This window comes from Macaca nemestrina, chromosome 4 (assembly GCF_043159975.1).
Source record: "Macaca nemestrina isolate mMacNem1 chromosome 4, mMacNem.hap1, whole genome shotgun sequence".
Classification (NCBI taxonomy): Eukaryota; Metazoa; Chordata; class Mammalia; order Primates; family Cercopithecidae; genus Macaca; species Macaca nemestrina.
Genome location: NC_092128.1, coordinates 14,632,536 through 14,654,551, shown reverse-complemented (window position 1 = coordinate 14,654,551; position 22,016 = coordinate 14,632,536). Strand labels below are relative to the sequence as shown.

At 43.3% G+C, this 22,016-nt stretch overlaps 1 protein-coding gene across 1 annotated transcript in view; it reads right to left on the bottom strand.

Annotated features, from left to right (window-relative positions):
- Positions 1-22,016, bottom strand: part of LOC112425398 (nif-specific regulatory protein-like) — a 119,694-nt gene that overhangs the window by 96,110 nt on the left and 1,568 nt on the right. Inside the window, exons 3-4 of the mRNA XM_071094119.1 lie at positions 20,626-20,735; positions 17,609-17,734 (exon numbers count right to left, since the gene is read on the bottom strand). Coding sequence (XP_070950220.1) covers positions 20,636-20,735 — 100 coding nt within the window. The 3' untranslated portion in view covers positions 17,609-17,734; positions 20,626-20,635. The remainder of the gene's footprint in view (positions 1-17,608; positions 17,735-20,625; positions 20,736-22,016) is intronic.

Sequence of the window (22,016 nt, the reverse complement as noted above, 5' to 3'; positions counted from 1 at the left end):
GAAGTGGGAACATTTGTATCACAAGGGAAATAGAAGGATGTTCCTGCTAAAGTGAATGGCACCTCCCTTCCTATTCATCTTTATTCTAAAAAAAAAAAAAAAAAAAAATTTGGCCGGGCATGGTGGCTTACGCCTGTAATCCCAACACTTTGGGAGGCCAAGGTGGGTGGATCATTTGAGATCAGGAGTTGGAGATCAGTCTGACCAACATGGTGAAACACCACCTCTACTAAAATCACAAAAATTAGCCGGGAGTAGTGGCGGGCACCTATAGTCCCAGCTACTCAGGAGGCTGAGACAGGAGAATCGCTTGAACCTGGGAGGTGGAGGTTGCAGTGAGCTGAGATCACACCACTGCACTCCAGCCTGGGTGACAGAGCGAGACTCCTTCTCAAAAAGAAAAAAAATTTTTTTTTAAATAGAGATGGGGTCTCACTATGTTTCCCAAGCTGGTCTTGAATTCCTGGGTTCAAGCAATCCTTCCGGCCTCCACCTCCCAAAGTGCTGGGATTCCAGGCGTGAGCCACTACGCTGGCCTCATCTTTATTCTTGTCTCCATTTTTCTCTATTCTATTCTGTGTCTCTGTGCCTTGGCGGTCAAAAATGTGACATAGCTATACAGTCAGTCCTCCTCATCCACAGGATCCACATCATAGCTTCAACCGACAATGGATCAAAAATATTCAGGAAAAAAAAATGGATGGTTGTGTCTGTACTGAAAATGTACAGGCTTTTTTTCTTGTTATTGTTCCCGAAACAACACAGTATAATGACTATTTTCATAGGATTTACATTGTAGTAGGTATTAATCTAGAGATGTCTTAAAGTATACAGGAGGATGTGCATAGGTTATAGGCAAAGACTAAGCCATTTTATGTCAGAGACTTGAGCATCTGGGGATTTTGGTATCTGTGGGGGGTGGGAAGGGTCCTTGGAATCAATCTCCTAGGATGACTGGACATGGGGGATCACTCCTGCTCTCTTTTGCTACCATATCCTCTCCACTGCCACAGAGGTAAGGGCAGGGTAAGTGGAAGCCTAGGGCCACAGAGACAACAGGGTACTCTGGGCTCACCATCAAGAGTAGAGGAGGAAACCTGTTGAGCTGCTCTAGGAGTAGAGGCTGCCTTTTGGAAGATGAGTGGATAACATGGATTAGGATGGAAGAGAATACTCATACCTAAGAACAATCACTGACTGGGGACTTTGACAGTGGATGGAACACCTCAAGAAATAGGCGTCAAGGACCTGAGATGAGGGATGAGGCCAAAGACTTTCTATCAGCAAAAAGGAAGGACAGAGTTAGGCCGAACTAAGGACATTTCTGTGTTCAAAATAAATAGCATGCTGTTATTGGGTTTGTCTTATATTATTATGTCTATCAGAAGAAGAATACACAAAGATACAACTTACTTACTTATACATACTTATAACTTACTTATACAACTGACCTACTATGTCTATCAAAAGAATACACAAAGATACAATTTATTCTTTGAATAGCAGCAGATTTTAGTCTAAAATAGATAAGATACAAAAAAAAGTAACGTGTATTTTCTAGCTTCTCCCAAATAGAAAAAAATAAAATATATATGTATAAAATGATTTAAAAAAAAATATTTGGCTTTAAGCCCTCATCACAGGAATTCTTGGAACTCTCTCTCTTCCGACCGATGTAAGACGCAGTATAAACATCTTCGTATGTGTCAGTAGGTATTTGTGTGTTTTGGGTTCTCATCTGATACCAAAAAGAGTACAATATTACTCATAAATATATACACAGAGACACATACATTTAATAAAATAAATTCAAGACAGATTTTAAAATAGGGCAATAGAAAAATAAGAACAGAAGGTATAAAAGTTCACAAAATATACTTTACATCTTTGAAAGGTAGGTTACAATTTTGCTATTCAATTCTATTCTCCAATTCAGAAGGGAAGTGTGAGCGGTATAAATTTTCCTCAGACTAGCCTTGCTTTCTCAGTTTATTCTAGAACTTATGCTAATACAACTTGTTGTTCAGATGCAATTTCCATAACCTTCTAACTTGAGAAAACAGAAGCACCATCTTCAAGGATAAAAGTCAGTTGAAATTCAGTTTCCCACTCAAATATACTTCCCACCAATAATTACCTAATGTCCTACAATTCACTGGGTGTGGGAATTTCTACTCTCTCCTATCTCAGGGTTAGTTTGATGCCTACCTGCAGTTTTCTTTCAGAGGTTAAAGGGTAATGACTGCCTCCCTTTATTGAATAATGTTAACTTGGATATTCTGGAGACTCATTTGTTTCTTATATAAAACCAAACCTTGACAGATTACCTTGATATGCAGTGAGTAGTGGAATTAGTGAGTCCCTAACTTTTGCAATGAATAGCACCCCCCAAATGCCATAAAAAGTTAGAGATGAAATAGAAAGGAGAACAAAGACGAGGGTGATTGTATTAGTCCATTTTCACACTGCTGAAAAAGACATACCCGAGACTGGAGAGAAAAAGAGGTTTGATTGGACTTACAGTTGCATGTGGCTGGGGAGGACTCAGAATCACGGTAGGAGGCAAAAGGCACTTCTTACATGGCAGTGGCAAGAGAAAATGAGAGAGAAGCAAAAGCAGAAACCCCTGATAAACCCATCAGATCTCCTAAGACTTATTCACTATCACAAGAATAGCATGGGAAAGGCCGGCCCCCATGATTCAATTACCTCCCCCTGGGTCCCTCCCACAACACCTGGGAATTCTGGGAGATAACGATTCAAGTTGAGATGTGGGTGGGGGCACAGCCAAACCATATCATTCTGCCCCGACCCCTCCAAATCTCATGTTCTCACATTTCAAAACCAATCATGCCTTCCAAACAGTCCCCCAAAGTCTTAACTCATCTCAGCATTAACCCAAAAGTCCATAGTCCAAAGTCTCATCTGAGACAAGGCAAGTCCCTTCTACCCATGATCCTGTAAAATCAAAAGCAAGCTAGTTACTTCCTACATACAATGGGGGTACAGGTATTGGGTAAATACAGCCGTTGCAAATGGGAGAAGGTGGCCAAAACAAAGGGGTTACAGGCCCCATGCCAATCCAAAATCCAGCAGGGCCGTCAAATTATAACGTTCCAAAATGATCTCCTCCGACTCCATGTCTCACATCCAGGTCACGCTGATGCAAGAGGTAGGTTCCCATAATCTTGGGCAGCTCTGCCCCTGTGGCTTCACAGGGTACAGCCCCCTGTCCTGGTTGCTCTCACAGGCTGCTGTTGAGGATCTGTGGCTTTTCCAGGTGCACAGCACAAGCTGTCAGTGGATCTACCATTCTGGGGTTTAGAGAATGGTGGCCCTCTTCGCACAGCTCCACTAGGCGGTGCCCTAGTAGGGATTCTGTGTGGGGGCTCTGAGCCCACATTTCCCTTCACAGTACCCTAGCAGAGATTCTCCATGAGGGCCCTGCCCCTGAAGCAAACTTTTGCCTGGGCATCCAAGTGATTCCATATATCTTCTGAACTCTAGATGGAGGTTCCCAAACCTCAATTCTTGACTTCCATGCACCTGCAGACTCAACACCACACGGAAGCTGCCAAGGTTTGGTGCTTGCACCTTCTGAAACCATGGGCAGAGCTGTACCTTGGCCCCTTTTAGCAATGGCTGGAGCAGCTGGGATGCAGGGCACCAAGTCCCTAGGCTGCACACAGCATGGGGACCCTGGGCCTGACCCACAAAGCCATTTTTTCCTCCTAGTCTTCAGGGTCTGTGATGGGAGGGGCTGCCATGAAGACCTATGACATGCCCTGGAGACATTTTCCCCAATGTCTTGGAGATTAACATTCAGCTCCCAGTTACTTATGCAAATTTCTGCAGCCAGCTTGAATTTCTCCTCAAAAAAATAGGTTTGTCTCTTCTGCTGCATTAACTGGCTGCAAATTTTCCAAACTTTTATGCTGTTTCCCTTTTAAAACAAAATGCTTTTAACAGCACCGAAGTCACCTCTTGAATGCTTTGCTGCTTAGAAATTTCTTCCGCCAGATACACTAAATCATCTCTCTCAAGTTCAAAGTTCCACAAATTTCTATGGCAGGGGCAAAATGCCACCAGTCTCTTTGCTAAAACATAACAACAATCATCTTTGCTCCAGTTCCCTACAAGTTCCTCATCTCCATCTGAGACTACATCAGCCTGGACCTTACTGTCCTTATCATTATCAGCATTTTTGTCAAAGCCATTCAACAAGTCTTTAGGAAGTTCCAAACTTTTCCACACTTTCTTGTCTTTTTCTGAGCCCTCCAAACTGTTTCAGCCTCTGCTTGTTAGCCAGTTCCAAAGTTGCTTCCACATTTTCAGGTATCTTTTTAGCAGTGTCCCACTCTACGTGTACCAATTTACTGTATTAGTCCGTTTTCATACTGCTGATAATGACATATCCGACACTGGGAAGAAAAAGAGGTTTAATTGGACTTACAGTTGCACATGGCTGGGGAGGCCTCAGAATCATGGTGGGAGGCAAAAGGCACTTCTTACATGGTGACGGCAAGAGAAAATGAAAGAGAAGCAAAAGCAGAAACTGCTGATAAACCCATCAGATCTTGTGAGCTTAATTCACTATCATGAGAATAGCATGGGAATTCATCATTGAATCAATCATTGAAAAGAATGATTTGGTAGAGGTTTGGTAAATAAGCAGAGAAAGATAGGAAGAGCATATCAGATTCAATTACCTCCCTGTGGGTCCCTCCCATGACACATGGGAATTCTGGGAGATACAATTCAAGTTGAGATTTGGGTGAGGACACAGCCAAATCATATCAGGGACAGTCATTGTTTCTCTGCTCTCATATTTATGGCAAGATTCATCGTTCACTCATCTGGTCTCCATAGTTAGAACACTTCTTTGAAAATACTTTAACCAGATTCATAATATTTTATAAGACATGTTATAAACTGAATGTTTGTGTCCTTTCCTCCACCCTCCCATTCATATAGGAAGCTCTAACCTCAATGCAATGGTATTGGGAGGTGGGGCCTTTGGAAAATAACTGTGCTTAGATGAGGTCAGAAGGGTAGATCTCCCTTGATAGATTAGTGCCCTTATAACTAGAGGAAGAGACACTAGACCTTCTTCTCTGCAGAATATGAGAAGGCAGCCATCTGTAAGCCAGGAAGAGAGCTCCCATCATGAGTCAAATCTATTGGTATCTTGATCTTGGACTTACTAGCCTCCAGAACCGTGAGAAATAAGTGTCTGTTGTTTGAACCAACCAGCCTATGGGATTTGGTTACAGCAACCCAAGATGACTAATATAACAACTTTACAACTGAGCAAATACATATATAAATTTACAGATGAATAGAAATATTATTTCCTTTTCTAGAACCACATGACCAGTATAGGATCAAAATCTCATTCTCTTCATGGTGAACTTACTCAATTATTTGTTCAACTTAGTCAATTATTTGCTAACTGATCGCCTACTCCATGCTAGAAGCTATGCTCAGCTTTGAGTCACAAAGATAGAGAATATACGGTACCAAATCCTAAGAAGCTTGCAATGGAAAATAAGCAGATAAGAAAATAAAAATAAATGTTACAATATCACAGCATTAAAAATGTACTAACAGAAGGCTATATTGAATATGTTAAGGTGCCACAGAATGAAAGATAACCATTCTATTTGGAGAAGTCAGGAAAGGTTTCAGAGACAAGGTAACATGAATTCATCATTGAAAAGAATTAAGAGGTTTGATAAATAGACAGAGAAAGGTAGGAAGAGCATTTTAGACACAGAGAATACTGTCTAGCAAGATCCAGGAATAAAAAAAGAATTGGCATATAATGGTGTGACAAACAATCAGGTATGGCTTGAGCACAAAGCATGTATGGTAGAGACAGAAAAAGATAGTGACCAAAGGGGAGCCTGGGAATGAAGGCAGGAGTTAGACTGTGAAAGGCCTTTATATTGCACTCAGTACAATTTTTGTAAAATAAATGAACTCTCATTTTAAAAGCCTAACTTTCCTTTGTGTGTTGCCTTTGCCTTTGTCTAACATTACCAAGAGCACCTATACCTATGTGTCCCATCTTGCTCCAGTCCTAAGGGTAGCTGGGTCTTGGTATTCAAATTCTCTTTTCTGCTTTTAGGGATCCAAGCTGGGCTCATCAGCAGTTAACAGGTCTAAGTGCTTGCTTCATTTCTGAGGAGAAGAAAGTACCAGGAAGACAACCAATCCTATGGTACTTCGTAACTATGGCTAGGAGAGCCAAGTCAAGCTTTTTAGTCTGACCACCAGTCTGGCAATGAAGGCTTCCAAAATGGATGTGTAAATTTGAGCTAAGAGTGGGTGTCCAGAAGAAGCCATAGTAAATAGCAAGCTATGTTCAAAAACATCTATGTGGTATGAGGAAAACTGGGGAGGGTACCAACTAAGGCTAATTGAACCACTTGGGGGAATTAATGGATCACACCCAGGAAGATAGTCATGTAAAGGAACAGGCTGCCCCTTCCCTTGGTCCTTGTGGTGGGGTGTCTCCTGGAACCGTCGTGGATGTTGCCATGAAGTCTGTATGGACCCAAATATCAGAGCAGCCCATTCTGCTTTATGTATCCTGCTCATTCATTCATTCATTCAACAAGCATTCATTGATCAGTTACCATGTGATGTTTTAAACACTGGGAATACAGAGACAAAAGATACAGCCTCTGCTCTTGAGAAACACAGCATAGTGAATAAATTAAAATCGAGAACATTTCTCTAGACAAGGAAAACGCACTAGAAAAACAGAATTGAAAAATAAGATTTAATTCACAATAGCATAATATAAAGTACTGATAACCTTATTTAATAAAAAACATAAAGAAAAAGTTTTAAATTAGTCTAAAGAACATATAAGATTAGAAGAATAATTGGGGAAACACTCTATACTTTTGGGAAGGATGGTTTATTATCATAAAATCTCAATTCTCCCCCAAATTAACCTCAAGTAAGATTTCAGCTGGGTTTTCTGAGGATCTCTGAAAACCTCTATAATCTACATGGAACAATAAAGGTCCACAAATAACTAAATAAATGTCGAGAAAGAGGAGTAGAGTAGAGGTAGGGGAGGGAATGTCCCAACCAAATCCATAGATGTACTACAAAGCCACTGTCCTAGAAACAATTTCGAGCAAGAACATTTAAATGGACAAGTAGAACAGAACAGAGAGCAAGCGACAGAAACAGACCGATCTACTTCTAAGAATGTAATACATAATAAAGTTGGTAGCATAAATCAAGAAAAGATGAAAATTGGAGTTTAAAAACTGACATAATAATAAACTGACATAATTAAGTATCTACTCAATATCATTAGACTAAATAGACTCAGGATGGAAAATAAAGCCGTTAAGATAATATAGAAGAATTAGTGTGTGGCAAAATTGTTACACGTTTCTGTTCAGCTTACTAGGAGACAGTGTTTTCAATATCTAAAACTCCCAGACAACCAAGATTGAGATTATACAAGCGACAGGGCCAGATCTGCATCTCAAAAAGATCACCTAAGAGTGCAGCAAATTGTGTCTACTCTTTCTCTTCTTTTTCTTTTTCTTTTTGAGATAGGGTCTCATTCTGTCACCCAGGCTGGAGTACATGAATTCACCATGACATGAGTACATTGATCATGACATGATCATGGCTCACGGCAGCCTCAACCTCCTCAGCTCAAGCCATCCTTCCACCTCAGCTTCTGCAAGGCAAAAGAAAGTTTTGCAAGGATACAAGAAAGTTTTGCAAGGTAACAAAAAATGAGAGTAACTCAACACAAAAGTAGACAAAGGCATGATAGGCAATGTGAATAATAACATGACAACAAATTTACTGAGATCCTCAACCCACTAGTAACTAGAGAAATGAAAATTAAACAGCAGTGAAATACTGCTTTGAAGCTACTCAACTGATCAAAATATGCCCAGTGTTGGTGGGGACATGGGGCTACAGAGACTCTTGCACCATAATGAACACACAGTCCGTGCAGCCAGTCTAGTGAGCAATAGCCAGGATTTGGCTAAATAAGCACACCATCGCTTTCCAACCCCAGAATTCCAATCCTGGATGTTCATATCCCAAAGAAATTCTCACACAGGTCCGTAAAGGATGTATACAAGGCTGCTCATCACAGCATTGCTTGTGATACAGGGAAGGTGAAAGGATTTCGGTGGCCACCACTGAAAGTGAGGATAGATAAAATATGATGAATTCAGACTGTGGAACACCAAGCACTGGTTAGAAGCAAAAGACTATAGATACACAAAGGAAAATGAGTAGATGTTTAAAACTCATCCTAATTTTAAAAAGTAAAAAATGCAAAGTCGATAGAAGACAGTATTTATGTAAATTAAAAACACATACAAACAGTACAGAATTTGTTACAAGAAGAAAGGAATAAGTAAAATAAGGCAGAAGCCTTGAACAAACCAAAGAAACCAAACGATAGTGTGCATGAAGACTTCAAGTAATTCTATTTTCTGCATCTGCCCTCCCCCAATTTACCAAAATAGGTAAATTGTAATAAAACCTACAAAGTGGGCCGGCCGGGCGCGGTGGCTCAAGCCTGTAATCCCAGCACTTTGGGAGGCCGAGGCGGGCGGATCACGAGGTCAGGAGATCGAGACCATCCTGGCTAACACAATGAAACCCCGTCTCCACTAAAAATACAAAAAAATTAGCCAGGCGTGGTGGCGGCGCCTGTAGTCCCAGCTACTCGGGAGGCTGAGGCAGGAGAATGGCGGGAACCCGGGAGGCGGAGCTTGCAGTGAGCCGAGATCGCGCCACTGCACTCCAGCCTGGGCGACAGAGCGAGACTCCGCCTCAAAAAAAAAAAAAAAAACCTACAAAGTGCCTTTATAGAGATTAGCTCTAGTGCTCGCTTCAGCAGCACATATACCACATAAATTTATACACAAACACACACACACACACACACACACGCATATAGATTAGTTTAGCTCTAAAGGGTGTGGATGTTTGGAGAAGAGAATAAGAAAAGGCTTCACCAAGAAGGTGACAACAGAGATGGATCTTGGAGGACTTGTTAGAGTTTATAGAAAGTAGGGAAAAGGGGAGTGTAATCTGAGGGCAACTGTAAAAGCAAAGGTTTCTAAATACAAGCAAAAGATAAGAAAGGAGAGAATAGGCTGGGTGTAGTGGCTCATACCTACATCCCAGCACCTTGGGAGGCTGAGGTGAGAGGATCACTTGAGCCCTGGAGTTTGAGAGCAGTCTGTGCAACACAGTGAGACTCCAGGTCTACAAAAAATTTTAAAATGAGCCAGGTGTGGTGGTGCATGCCCATAGTCCCAGCTATTTGGGAGGCCAAGGTGGAAGGATAGCTTTAGCCCAGGAGGTTGAGGCAGCAGTAGGCCATGATCAGGTCACTGCACTCCAGCCTGGGTGACAGAATGAGACCCTATCTCAAAAAGAGAAAGAAGGGAAAGAATTGATACAACTTGCTGCACCTTTAAGTGATCTTTTTGAGATGCAAATCTGGCCCTGTCACTCTCCCTTAGATCCTTCAATGGATTACCTTGCCCTCAAAATAAAGATCAAATTCCTTAATATGGTCTACCAGGCCCACGTGATCCCTGGTCTCTGCTCACATCTTCAGTTTCATCTTGTGCTATGGTATTTCCACCTCTGTCCTCCAGATCTGAAATTCTCTAGCTTTCCTTCAATGACACTCCTACCTCCAAATTACAGATTTCTCAACCCTCCAGAAGAGGTCATTTCAGGTCTCAGGTTATATATATATATAAAACTACAATTTTGATGGATGCTAAAAAGTGTGAACTCAAAAGTACCTGAGACAAGTCTCAAAGAAAGTTTAGAAAGCACTAATATATAGTAATATAATATATAGTATATAATACATACTATATATAATATAATATATGCTATAATATATACTACATAATATATATATTCAGAAATCAAAAATAAAAATCTAAGGCCTCCTAACCATCTGAAAGGACCCCTCCTCTAGGCCAAGGGCATTCCAAAGTTAAGCTGCAAAACTGTTTCAGGCCATGATGGAAGTGGGAGTCAGACATGCCTCATTATGCCCTCCTCTTTTTTGGAATTCAAGGAAAAGCTGACCGGCATTAACACCAACACAGACCTAAGGTCTGATAAGAAACATTTACCCTCTATTCTCTCTGAAACCTGCTACTCAGAAGCTTCGTCTACATGATAATACCTTGGTCTCCACAACCCCTTAACATATCCCAGACATTCCTTTCTATTGATGATAATTATTTTGTCCAGTTACTAATCAGAAAATTTATAAATCTACCTATGACCTGCAAGCCCTCCTACGCCCACCCTCAAATTGTACCCATCCTTCCAGATTGAACCAATGTAAACCTTACATGTATTGGTTGATGTATTATGTCTCCCCAAAGTGTATAAAAGCAAGCTGTACCCTGACCACCTTGGGCACATGTCATCGGAACCGCCTGAGACCGTGTCATGGGCGCATCCTTAACTTTGGCAAAATAAACTTTCTAAACTTTCTTTGAGACTTGTCTCAGGTACTTTTGAGTTCACACTTTCTAGCATCCATCAAAATTATAGTAATGGAATATTAAGTAATCATTTGTTTAATGTTTATGCAGGCATAATCTAGGTCCTTGAGATCAAGGACCACGTGCACAACTATATCCCTAGCTCCTCATTCAACGCTTTGCACAATGTGGGTTGAGTATCCCTTATATGAAATGCCTGGGACCAGAAGTGTTGTGGATTTTGGATTTTTTTTGGATTTGGGAATATTTGCAGGTACTTAATCAGTTGAGCATCCCAAATCCAAAAATCCCAAATGTCAAATGTTCCAATGAACACTTCCTTTGAGTATCATATTTCACAATTTGGAGCATTTTGGATTTGGGATTTGGGAATTCGGTCTGCTAAACCTACACATGAGTTGAATGATTGCGTAAAGTAAAGAATGGAGTAGGAGTGCTTTGGTTGGGGTGGGAACAGGTGATTCTGTTTCAGACAGCTACCTGTGACAGTAGCATCTAAATAAGAGTTGGGGTCAATTATGGAACCACTGGCCCTGTTCTTTCTCTCAGTGTTCTACACAATGGGGTCCTCAGTGTATCCACTGGCGGAACGAGATAAAAATATTAAAACTTTCAATGACATTTATTCTTACCTCATTATTTCAAAACGTGTGTTTGCATATCATACAGAATTACACATATATAATTCATAAATAAATAAAACATGCATATACTGAGGAGTGCCTGCTCAAAAATTTTTTATTGACAGGAGGTAGGATAAAAGGTGTTTAAAAATCACTGCTGTGCATCAGAGGGTTTCCACTATTATTATGCATCCAAATCAGCAAGGAGCTATTTTGAAATACTTCTGCTTGACCCCAAACCTACAGAATTAAAACTCCATGGGTTTAGGGCAATGGCAAATTCAAAATGATGATTAGATTATTATGATGGAAGCCTCTGCTAAAGAACCACTGCTTTTCTATCAGGATTCCTAAACCTGGCTTCTCACCCTAATCATAATCATCTTAAAAACAAACAACAGTCAGACCCAGTGACTCATGCCTGTAATCCCAGCACCTAGGGAAGCCAAGGGAGGAGGATCCCTTGAGGCCAGGAGTTCAAAATCAGTCTGGGAAAATAGAGGGTAGTGAGACTCCATCTCTACAAAAAATTTAAAAATTAGCTGTGCATGGTGGTGTATACCTGTAGTCCCAGCTACTAGGGAGGCTGAGGCGAGAGGATGGCTTGAGTCCAGGAGTTCAAGGATGCAGTGAGCTATGATCATGCCACTGCACTCCAGCCTAAGTGACGTAGCAAGACCCTGTCTCATAGATAGATAGATAGATAGATAGATAGATAGATAGATAGATAGACAGACAGACAGACAGATAAACAGATAGTTTTTTCTTAAGGAAATTTTGCTGATTTGCCAGGTTTGGGAGCCACTGTGTCAGAAGTGTTCAAACCAGAGGGACTCCATCATAAATAGCGACTTGGTAAAATAAAGCCGAGACCTACAGGGCTACATTCCCAGGAGGTTAGGTGTTCTTAGTCACAGGATGAGATAGGGGGTCGGCACAAGATACAAGTCACAAGGACCTTGCTGATAAAACAGGATACAGTAAAGACACCAGCCAAAACCCACCAAATCCAAAATAGTGATGAAAGTGACTGGTCATCCTTACTGCTCATTATACGCTACTTATAATTCATTAGCATGCTAAAAGACACTCCCACCAGTGCCATGACAGCTTAAAAATGCCAGGCAGTGTCTGGACTTTAGACCCAGGAGGGTCTAAAGGGGAGAGGAACCCTCAGTTCTGGGAACTGCCTGGCCCTTTCTTGGAACACTCATGAGTAATCCACCCCTTTTTTAGCATATAATGAAGAAATAACTGTAAGTATACTCAGTCGAACAGCCCATTCTTTTATTCCTTTGTTTTCTTAATAAATTTGCTTCCACTTTCCGGGCTTGCCCCTAATTCGTTCTTGTGCGAGGCCCATGAACACTCCCTTGGGGTTGGGTTCAGAACCTCTTTCTGGTAACAATTACAGTAGAGCCAGAACTCCATTAAATGAAACGTACTGGTTATAGTCTCCTTAAGAACAGGAATTGGGCCGGGCATGGTGGCTCACGCCTGTAATCCCAGCACTTTGGGAGGCTGAGGCGGGCAGATCACGAGGTCAGGAGATCGAGACCATCATGGTTAACATGGTGAAACCCCGTCTCTACTAAAAATACAAAAAATTAGCCGGGCGTGGTAGCAGGCGCCTGTAGTCCCAGCTACTCAGGAGGCTGAGGCAGGAGAATGGCATGAACCAGGGAGGTGGAGCTCGCAGTGAGCCGAGATCACGCCACTGCACTCCAGCCTGGGTGACAGAGCGAGACTCCATCTCAAAACAACATGAATTGGCTGAGCACAGTGGCTCACGCCTGTAATCCTGCCAGCACTTTGGGAGGCTGAGGCAGGTGGATCACTTGACCCCAGGAGTTTGAGACCAGCCTGGGAAACAAAGTGGGACCCTCGTTTCTATAAAACAATACAAAAATTAGCCAGGCATGGTGGTGTGCACCTGTAGTCCCAGCTACTCGCAAGGCTGAGGTGGGAGGATCGCTTGAGCCTGGGAGGTGAAGACTGCAGTAAGGTGTGATAGCACCACTGCACTCCAGTCTAGGCAACAACACGAGACCCTGTCTCAAAACAAAACAAAACAAAACAAAAAAACTAAGGGACAGGGATCGTTCCCATCTCCATCCCTATCTTCCAAAAATTTTGGATGGGGAAATTTCCAAAACATCCCAAATCCAAACATTTCAAAAGACAAAAAGCAAGACAACCTGATTAACGGTGCTTCCAGGGATTGCTTGCCATAGGACAGGCAGGCAAGGACCCACTCTCTCTTAAGACTGCAGCACCTCACCATAGCTATAACCAGCCTCCGGGAGGACCCAGGCATTTTCAGACATCATTTACCAGACATTTTGGAGATGTTCAATTGAATGAGATTTGGAAGCATACATATTTTTCTATGATATATGCACTCAAGTTAAAAATGTCTTTGTATAGGAGATTCGAGAAATATGAGCCTCTAGTCTAGAGACCTAGGAAGAGCGCTGGTGTAACTGCATCAACACTTTGGCACTGGTTTATAAACTCACCGACAAGATCATCTTTTCCTCCTCCAAACTCCCATGGCACCTCTAGCATAAAGTGCACTGCACTTCAATATTGTTGTTCATCTGTCACGTCCATTACACTGTGAGCTCCTTGACATCAGGGTAGGCAAACTATTCATGTCTTAGAACCCAGCAGAGCTGGTAAGAGGCTGTTCTTTTTTTGAAATGGAGTCTTGTTTTGTTGCCCAGGCTGAAGTGCAGTGGTGCAATCTCAGCTCACTGCAGTCTCCACCTCCCAGGTTCAAGCAATTCTCCTGTCTCAGCCTCCCGAGTAGCTGCAATTACAGATGCAAGCCACTGCGCCTGGCTAAGTTTTGTATTTTTCTTAGTAGAGACAGGGTTTCACCACGTTGGCCAGGCTGGTCTTGAGCTCCAGACCTCAGGTGATCCGCCCACCTTGGCCTGCCAAAGTGCTGGGATTACAGGCATGAGCCACCACACCCAGCCGGGGCTGTTCTTTTTTTTTTGGTTTTTGAAGGCAGTGGCACTCTTTCCCTCTCTCCCTCCTGACCATTCCACCAAACATCTCCCACAGACACAAACCATGGAGAATATCAAGCATTTAAACTTTGCTAATCAACTCTTTAAAATGATAGTCCATTTCAGAACTCGAACAAATATTTACTATACCATTGACTGACCCCAAGTTGGGCTTTCCTCCTCTTAAAGAAGTTCAATGAACTACAAGAATATGTGGATTAAAAAAACAAAATTTAACCCAAAGAATCCTAGTGACCTTTGCTCGAGCTAACACAGCATCTCTTAATCCAGCTCTAAAGGATGTGAAGAGCTCCAGGCCTGAGGCACCGTGCTGTACAGCAATTTACTTCTTCATTGCACCAGGCCCATCCCTCATTGCCCACAGCATCCAGGAGTAAACTCGGAACAAAAGATAGCTTACACTTTCATAACTTCAAAAATTACATCACACATGCATGTCCAGTGTTAAACTATAACCGATTACACGTACTGTCTAAAGAAATTGTTGAATACTCGCTCTGCTTTTCTCCCTGTTGGCCTTACAATCCTTGTTTCTAATTTCCTTCCATCCTCGGGTCATAAAACTTTACACCCAGTGGCCTGGCACAAAACTTTCTTTTCTTGTTTCCCTAATATCCTTAAAGCAGGCATTGCAGTCCTCTGTACTTCTTCCTTCTATACAAGCTGGAACATCCTGAGTCCTAAGCTTTACTGTGCTTAAGAATGACCCGTGGGAGGCCGAGGCAGGTGGATCACGAGGTCAGGAGTTCAAGACCAGCCTGGCCAGTATGGTGAAACCCCACCTCTACTAAAAATACAAAAAAAAATAGCCAGGCGTGGTGGCGGGCGCCTGCAAATCCCAGCTACTTAGGAGGCTGAGGCAGAGAATTGCCTGAACCCAGGAGGCGGAGGTTGCAGTGAGCCAAGATCATGCCACTGCACTCCAGCCTGGGCAACAGAGTGAGACTCCATCTAAAAAAAAAAAAAAAAAAAAAAAGATTCACAAAGTGAATTAGAGACTCCAGTGCAGGTGTACCACAAACTACACTTTGATCTATGGTGTGGCAGATGAGATGTCACAGCCAGATCACCCACGCATCCACAAACTACACTTTGAGACCCTCTGCACACTTAGTTGTTATATATGTTATTAATAATTCACAAGTGAACACAATTGTGAATTATTAAAAATACACCATTCATTCATTCAGGTCGAGGTGGTCTCTTTCGCTTCTTAAACTCCCATCCTTTTCCTACACTCATGACTTAATATCTCTGAGAATGAGTGAATTTCTAAACGTCTGAATTAACAGAAACATTCCTTTTACAAGCAAAACAGATTATTTCCTTGGTAATCCTTCCCAGAACCACCCATCTTACCACTACTGATTAAAAAAAAGAAAAATGGGTAGTCCCGACTAAACCAGGCAAGCTGAAGCCCATGGCTCCTGGACACAAACGATGACAGCTGTGACTAAACTCCCAGGCAAGGCTCTTTCAGGTGTTTATCTAGCCAGTAGGCCTCCAAATCTTGAAAGCAAAGTAGCTACCTTGAGAAAAAAAGGGTGCCAGGCTGTGAAATGCAAATTCAAAGCAAGTAGTAAAGTATGAATAGTTAAGCTTCTTTCTGCGAATAAAACACAGAGCTCTAGAGGCAGCCCCTGCAAAAGCAAGAGCAGAACTCCTCGAGGAGTCCTCTCACAGACAGAGAAAGCATTCAGAGAGCACACAATTTCATTCACCTCCAACAGCCAATTCTTAAAATCGGACTCAATCATTTTATCTTCAAAAAAACAGTCAGCACAATACTAAAGTCCATTCCCTGCTTATTTTCCCATCACCCCTGCATTCGTTCATCTTCTTTTCTTACCTACATGCCTACAATATCCATCTAATTGCTACAATAGCTGTCTGATTGCCTTCCTTGCCTCTCCACTTCACTACCCACGCCAGTCCATTCTCTACGCTGCCTCCAGAGCTTTTCTTTTTAATCTAACCTTATAATCTGATCTCATCATGACCTTGCTTGAAACCCTTCCAAGGAGGCCCATCCCCAGAAGAATAAAGTCCAAACTCAGTAGCAGGAATGGCCTACAAGGCCTTTCATGATTTGGCTGCCCAACTACCCTTCCAACTTCATTCTCTGCCATTTCTTCACCACATATCATGTTAAACCCACACTATTTGCACATCCCTGAACAGAGGGTGCTCAGGCTTGTATTTTTGCATATTTCACTTCAGCTGTTGGTATGCTTCTCATATATCCTCCTCTCTACTAGGTAACAGAATTTTTTTTTTTTTTTTTTTTTTTTGAGACGGAGTCTCGCTCTGTTGCCCAGGCTGGAGTGCAGTAGTGCGATTTTGGCTCACTGCAAGCTCTGTCTCCTGGGTTCATGCCATTCTCCTGCCTCAGCCTCCCAAGCCTGGCTAATTATTTTTGTATGTTCAGTAGAGATGGGGTTTCACTGTGCTAGCCAGAATGGTCTCAATCTCCTGGCCTCGTGATCCGCCCGCCTTGGCCTCCCAAAGTGCTGGGATTAAAGGCGTGAGCCACCGCGCCCAGCAAGTAACAGAATATTTTTAAAAGACAAGTCAACTCAAATCTCACCTTAGCTGGGCGCGTTGGCTCACACCTGTAATCCTAGCACTTTGGGAGGTGGAGGTGAGTGAATTTCTTGAGTCAAGGAGTTTGAGACTAGCCTGGGTAACATGACAAACTCTGTCTTTACAAAAATATACCAAAAATTAGCCAGGTGTGCATGGTGGTGCACGTGTGTACTCCCAGCCCCAGGAGGCTGAGGTGGGAGGATCACCCGAGCCCAGGAGTTTGAAGCTGCAGTGAGCCATGATCACCCCACTGCACTCCAGCCTAGGTGACAGAGTGAGACCCTATCTCAAAAAGAAAAAACTATATATAATCCACCTTATCCATTCAGGCTTCTCTGATTCCCCAAGCAGTGCCACCTATTCTCTGCTTTATGCTTCCATTGTACTTTGGGTCCATCTCAACATAACATTTACCGTGCTCTGCTGTCATTATTTGCTACCTGTTTCTTTCCTCAATCAGATTGAGAGCTTCTTGAAAGCGGAGATCTTGTCTTCATATATCTGGTTTCTAAGAATGCATAGAGTAAATGAATAGAAGAAAAAATGAATGAGGCAATTAGTATGTATGCCTTGAATGGCACTAAATTTAGGCTCATGCCAATCAATGTGCAAAGACTGAGAAAATAAGTAAGGGGAAGCCAAGGATAGAAAATAAAACTATGCTCATCAGAATAGAAGAGGATGGGCTGGGCGCGGCAGCTCGCGCCTGTAATCCCAATCACATGGGGTCAAGAGTTCAAGACGAGCCTGGCCAACATAGTGAAACTCCATCTCTACTAAAAACACAAAATTAGCCGGGTGTGGTGGCACGCACCTGTAATCCCAGCTCCTGGGGAGGCTGAGGCAGGAAAATCACTTGAACACAGGAGGTGGAGGCTGCAGTGAGCCTAAATCGTGCCACTGCATTCTAGCCTGGGCTGGACAGAGCAAGACTCCATCTCTGAAAAATAACATAAAATAACAAAATAAAATAAAATAAAATAAGATAAAATAAGATAAAATAAAATAAAATAAAATAAAAATTAGAATAGAAGAGGATAGCTAAGAACCACAACGGCCAAGCCAGCCTGGCTTCAACAGAGACTAATGGAGAGACCACGGTCAGCCCCATTAACAGAAGAACTGCGGCCAGGCACAGTGGCTCACGCCTATAATCCCAGCACTTTGGGAGGCTGAGGCAGGTAGATCACAAGGTCAGGAGTTCGAAACCAGCCTGACCAACATGGTGAAACCTCATCTCTACTAAAAATACAAAAATTAGCTGGTGTGGTGGCGTGCGCCTGTAATCCCAGCTACTCAGGAGACTCAGGCAGGAGAATCGCTTGAGCCTGGGAGACAGAGGTCACCATGAGCTGAGATAGCACCATTGCACTCCAGCCTGGCAACAGAGCGAGACTCAAAAAAAAAAAAAAAAAGACAAGAACTGAGTTAAAAATCAGTTTGAAAGGTTCAGTGTTCGGTTACAGGATCAGACAAAAAGCAGAGGCAGAAAGGCCTTAGGAGTGTTCCAAGAACTAGCACTGGACCAGCTGACAGTCAGAGAGAGTTCACCGTGGGAACAATGCAGCCAGTAATGTGGGATGGTGGCACCATGACATTATCTAGTCAGGACAATGACAGCCCCAGGGATAACGCTGATGAGTTCCTGCTTCAAAAAAGGTCATTGTCATTCCTTTAGTCCTGATACCTAGACTACACAGGATCATTCCCTGCCTCTCCCCAAGCCCTATAACTTGATCTTAAAGGCATTATTGTCAATTACAGTAGTCTCAAGTTCCAGAAGCTATTTTTATTCAGCCCCAACTAATACAGCTTTCATTTTAAAATAGCTTTATTTTGCATCTATTTACTGTTCCTAGCCCCTATCACTTTGTTCTTATAAATGTATTCATTCAACATGCCTCACTGACAGGCACTGCTAGGAAAGGAAACGAACCCAGGTTGACCACCTTTACACATCTGGTACTTATACTAAAGTGATTTTTTTTTTTTTTTTTTTTTTTTTTTGAGACGGAGTCTTGCTCTGTCACCCAGGCTGGAGTGCAGTGGCTGGATCTCAGCTCACTGCAAGCTCCGCCTCCCGGGTTCACGCCATTCTCCTGCCTCAGCCTCCCGAGTAGCTGGGACTACAGGCGCCCGCCACCTCGCCCGGCTAGTTTTTTGTATTTTTTTAGTAGAGACAGGGTTTCACCGTGTTAACAAGGATGGTCTCGATCTCCTGACCTCGTGATCCGCCCGTCTCGGCCTCCCAAAGTGCTGGGATTACAGGCTTGAGCCACCGCGCCCGGCCACTAAAGTGATTTTTATATAGGACATTATTGAATCACCACAATAATCCAGTGATGTAGGTATTATTACATATTATTATCCCCATTTAAGACATTAGGGAAATGAAGTGTAGGAAGATTCAGAGAAAGCACAGGAAGGTAAATATGCCCAAGATTTCACATGAAGTAAATGGAAGGCAGGATTCAAATTTACCCGTCTGAATCTAAATCTCATTCTCTTTCCATTGCGTCTTTCTCTCTCCTCTCTAGGCCTTTATATAGAGGAAATATAGGCCCAAACAAAATATAAAAATCTCAGGATAGGATGACAGGCCTGATTAAGAAACCCAGTCACCAAGACCAAGCAGTAAGAAATGAAAACGAAAAAAATAAAATAAAATGCTGAGAACCATAGTCTGCAAAGTAAAGGAAGAATACCTGGGACAGCTAGAGTGACCTCCACATGCAAACACACCCTGCAGACAGGAACAGGCTTGATGGGAAGAGCAAACTCCCTAAATGGTCGGTTGTAACTTTCCTACTAGTTGAAAAGTCAGGAAAAGCCTTGTGTGCTAACTCTCTGGACAAGTGCACAAGAATCAAGGGTTGTGACTTCAAAAACCAAAATATGCTCACAAGTCAGAGCTGGCAGAACAAGAAGAGGTCGAGTTGATGAGACCTGAGGTTCAGAGAAGAAAAAGAGAGAGAGAGAGAGAGAGAGAGAGAGAGAGAGATGTAATCAAGAAGAACCAATTGAAGCTGGAGGGAAGCAGAAAGAATAACCAGGCTGGTTCAGGAGGCAGTTTTGGCACCTCTGACCCCATTGCCCACCCACCGTAGGCAGCATGAAATATGCCAGAGGTCAACAATTTTCTGTTTTTGTTTTTTTTTTAGACAGAGTCTCGCTCTGTCACCCAGGCTGGACTGCAGTGGTGCAATCTCAGCTCACTGCAACCTCTGCCTCCTGGGTTCAAATAATTCTCAGCCTCCCGAGTAGCTGGGAATACAGGTGCCCACAATCACGCCCAGCTAATTTTTGCATTTTCAGTAGAGAAGGGGTTTCGCCATGTTTGGCCAGGCTGGCCTCAAATTCCTGACCTCTAGTGATCCACCAGCCAAGGCCTCCCAAAGTGCTGGGATTACAGATGTGAGCCACCGCGCCCGGCCCAGAGGTCAACAGCTTCTGCCCTAGATCAGAAGTTTACTCTGCTCACTCGTTACAAATCAAAGGCCTTCTCATACCTGGGAATGAGTTTGGTATTCTAGCCTAGAAGTAGAGCCAGCCCCAGTTTGAACTTTTTGCCTTTCTGTACTCCCAGTTCTTACCCCTTTGCTGGGCCTAGGACACACGCTGGGCGTGCCCTTCTTAATCCAGATTTTTGAGTCTTAATCCCAGTTTTTCCTATTGTTTCCCACACACTCCACGGCAGCTTAGAGTGGGCTGAAAACTGCTGAACTGTTTAAGACTTAATCGTTCAGAGTAACACGGCAGAAGTAGCATACTCTTTGAACATAAAGCTGTTCAGGACTGTATTAGAGAAGAGGCTAATACTTCCTTAATTACCTCAAAATAACTAGTGACCACGTTCAACCAGGATCATTGGCAACAGTAAATGGGCACGGTGATCTGGAAATGGTATAACCAAGCTGTTTGGGCTGTAGACCATGGCATTCCTAAGAGCAAAACAGGCAAGGAGTCCATTAATATTTTACTTGACTTCTGTCACCATGGAAACCCTTGGAGTAGTGAATGGCTTTGGGGGGTGGTCAGACTCAACCAAAAATATAAAAAATCTCTGTCCCTGAGGCAAAGGATGCCTACTTTGTGTGTGTCTGTGTATGCACACACGCACGCTCAAGAGACTTTTGGCATTCTTTGAAGTCACTGGAGGGGCACAGACATAAACCATTCAGCCTCAGCCTCCAAGACTAACAGAACACAAGGTTTCCCTGAAAGAATAAAAAAAAATACAGGCAGAAGAAAACACACAAACATGGGCTTAGAGATTTAAATACACACACACACACACCACACACACACACACACACAGAGGCCCTAGAAAGCACACAGAAGGAACATACACCCTGAGATATGCACTCATTCTAAAATAAACTCAGGAATACAGAAGGACACCGGCCTGTCCTTTCAGAGACCACACCTCTAGGCCTTAAGTAGGAGAAGAGGGAAGAGGGAAGAGGGAAGAGGGAGGGGGGAGGGGGAGGGAGAGGAGGAGGGAGAGAGAGAGAGAGTGGAGAGAGAGAGAGAAAAGAAGAAGGGGGCGGAGGAGGAGAAGGAGGAGACACTCTTTATTCTATAGGAGGAGATATCACAGAAGAGAAATTACCACTGAGGCCTTGGCCAGGCGCGGTGGCTCACGCCTGTAAGCCCAGCACTTTGGGAGGCTGAGGCGGGCGCATCACCTGAGGTCAGGAGTTTCCAGACGAGCCTGGCCAACATGGCGAAACCTGGTCTTCACTAAAAAAATACAAAAATTAGCCGGGCCTGGTGGCGCGGACCTGTAATCCCAGCTACTCGGGAGGCTGAGGCAGGAGAGTCTCTTGAATCCAGAGACGGCGGTTGCAGTGAGCCGAGATCGCGCCATTGCACTCCAGCCTGGGCAACAGGGCGAGACTCCGTCTCAGAAAAAAAAAACAACAACGAACAAACAAACAAAAAACCACTGAGGCCTGAAGATAAAAACACTTGTACAACCACGGATGTCAGACTTGCAGAGGCACGGCCAAAACAAAAGACAAACACATACAGACGGCAGCAGGCAGACAGGCCGGGTCCAGAGTCAGGCTCCGGTGAAGCTTCGAAGAAACAAACACGCAGGGAGATTTCGGAGGCGTCCGAGGACACCGCGGGGCCCGGCCGGCTCCCTCTGTCTCTGAGCGCGACCCTTCCCCGGGTCACCCCGCCTGCGCCCGCCCTGCGCCCGCGCACCGCGCCCT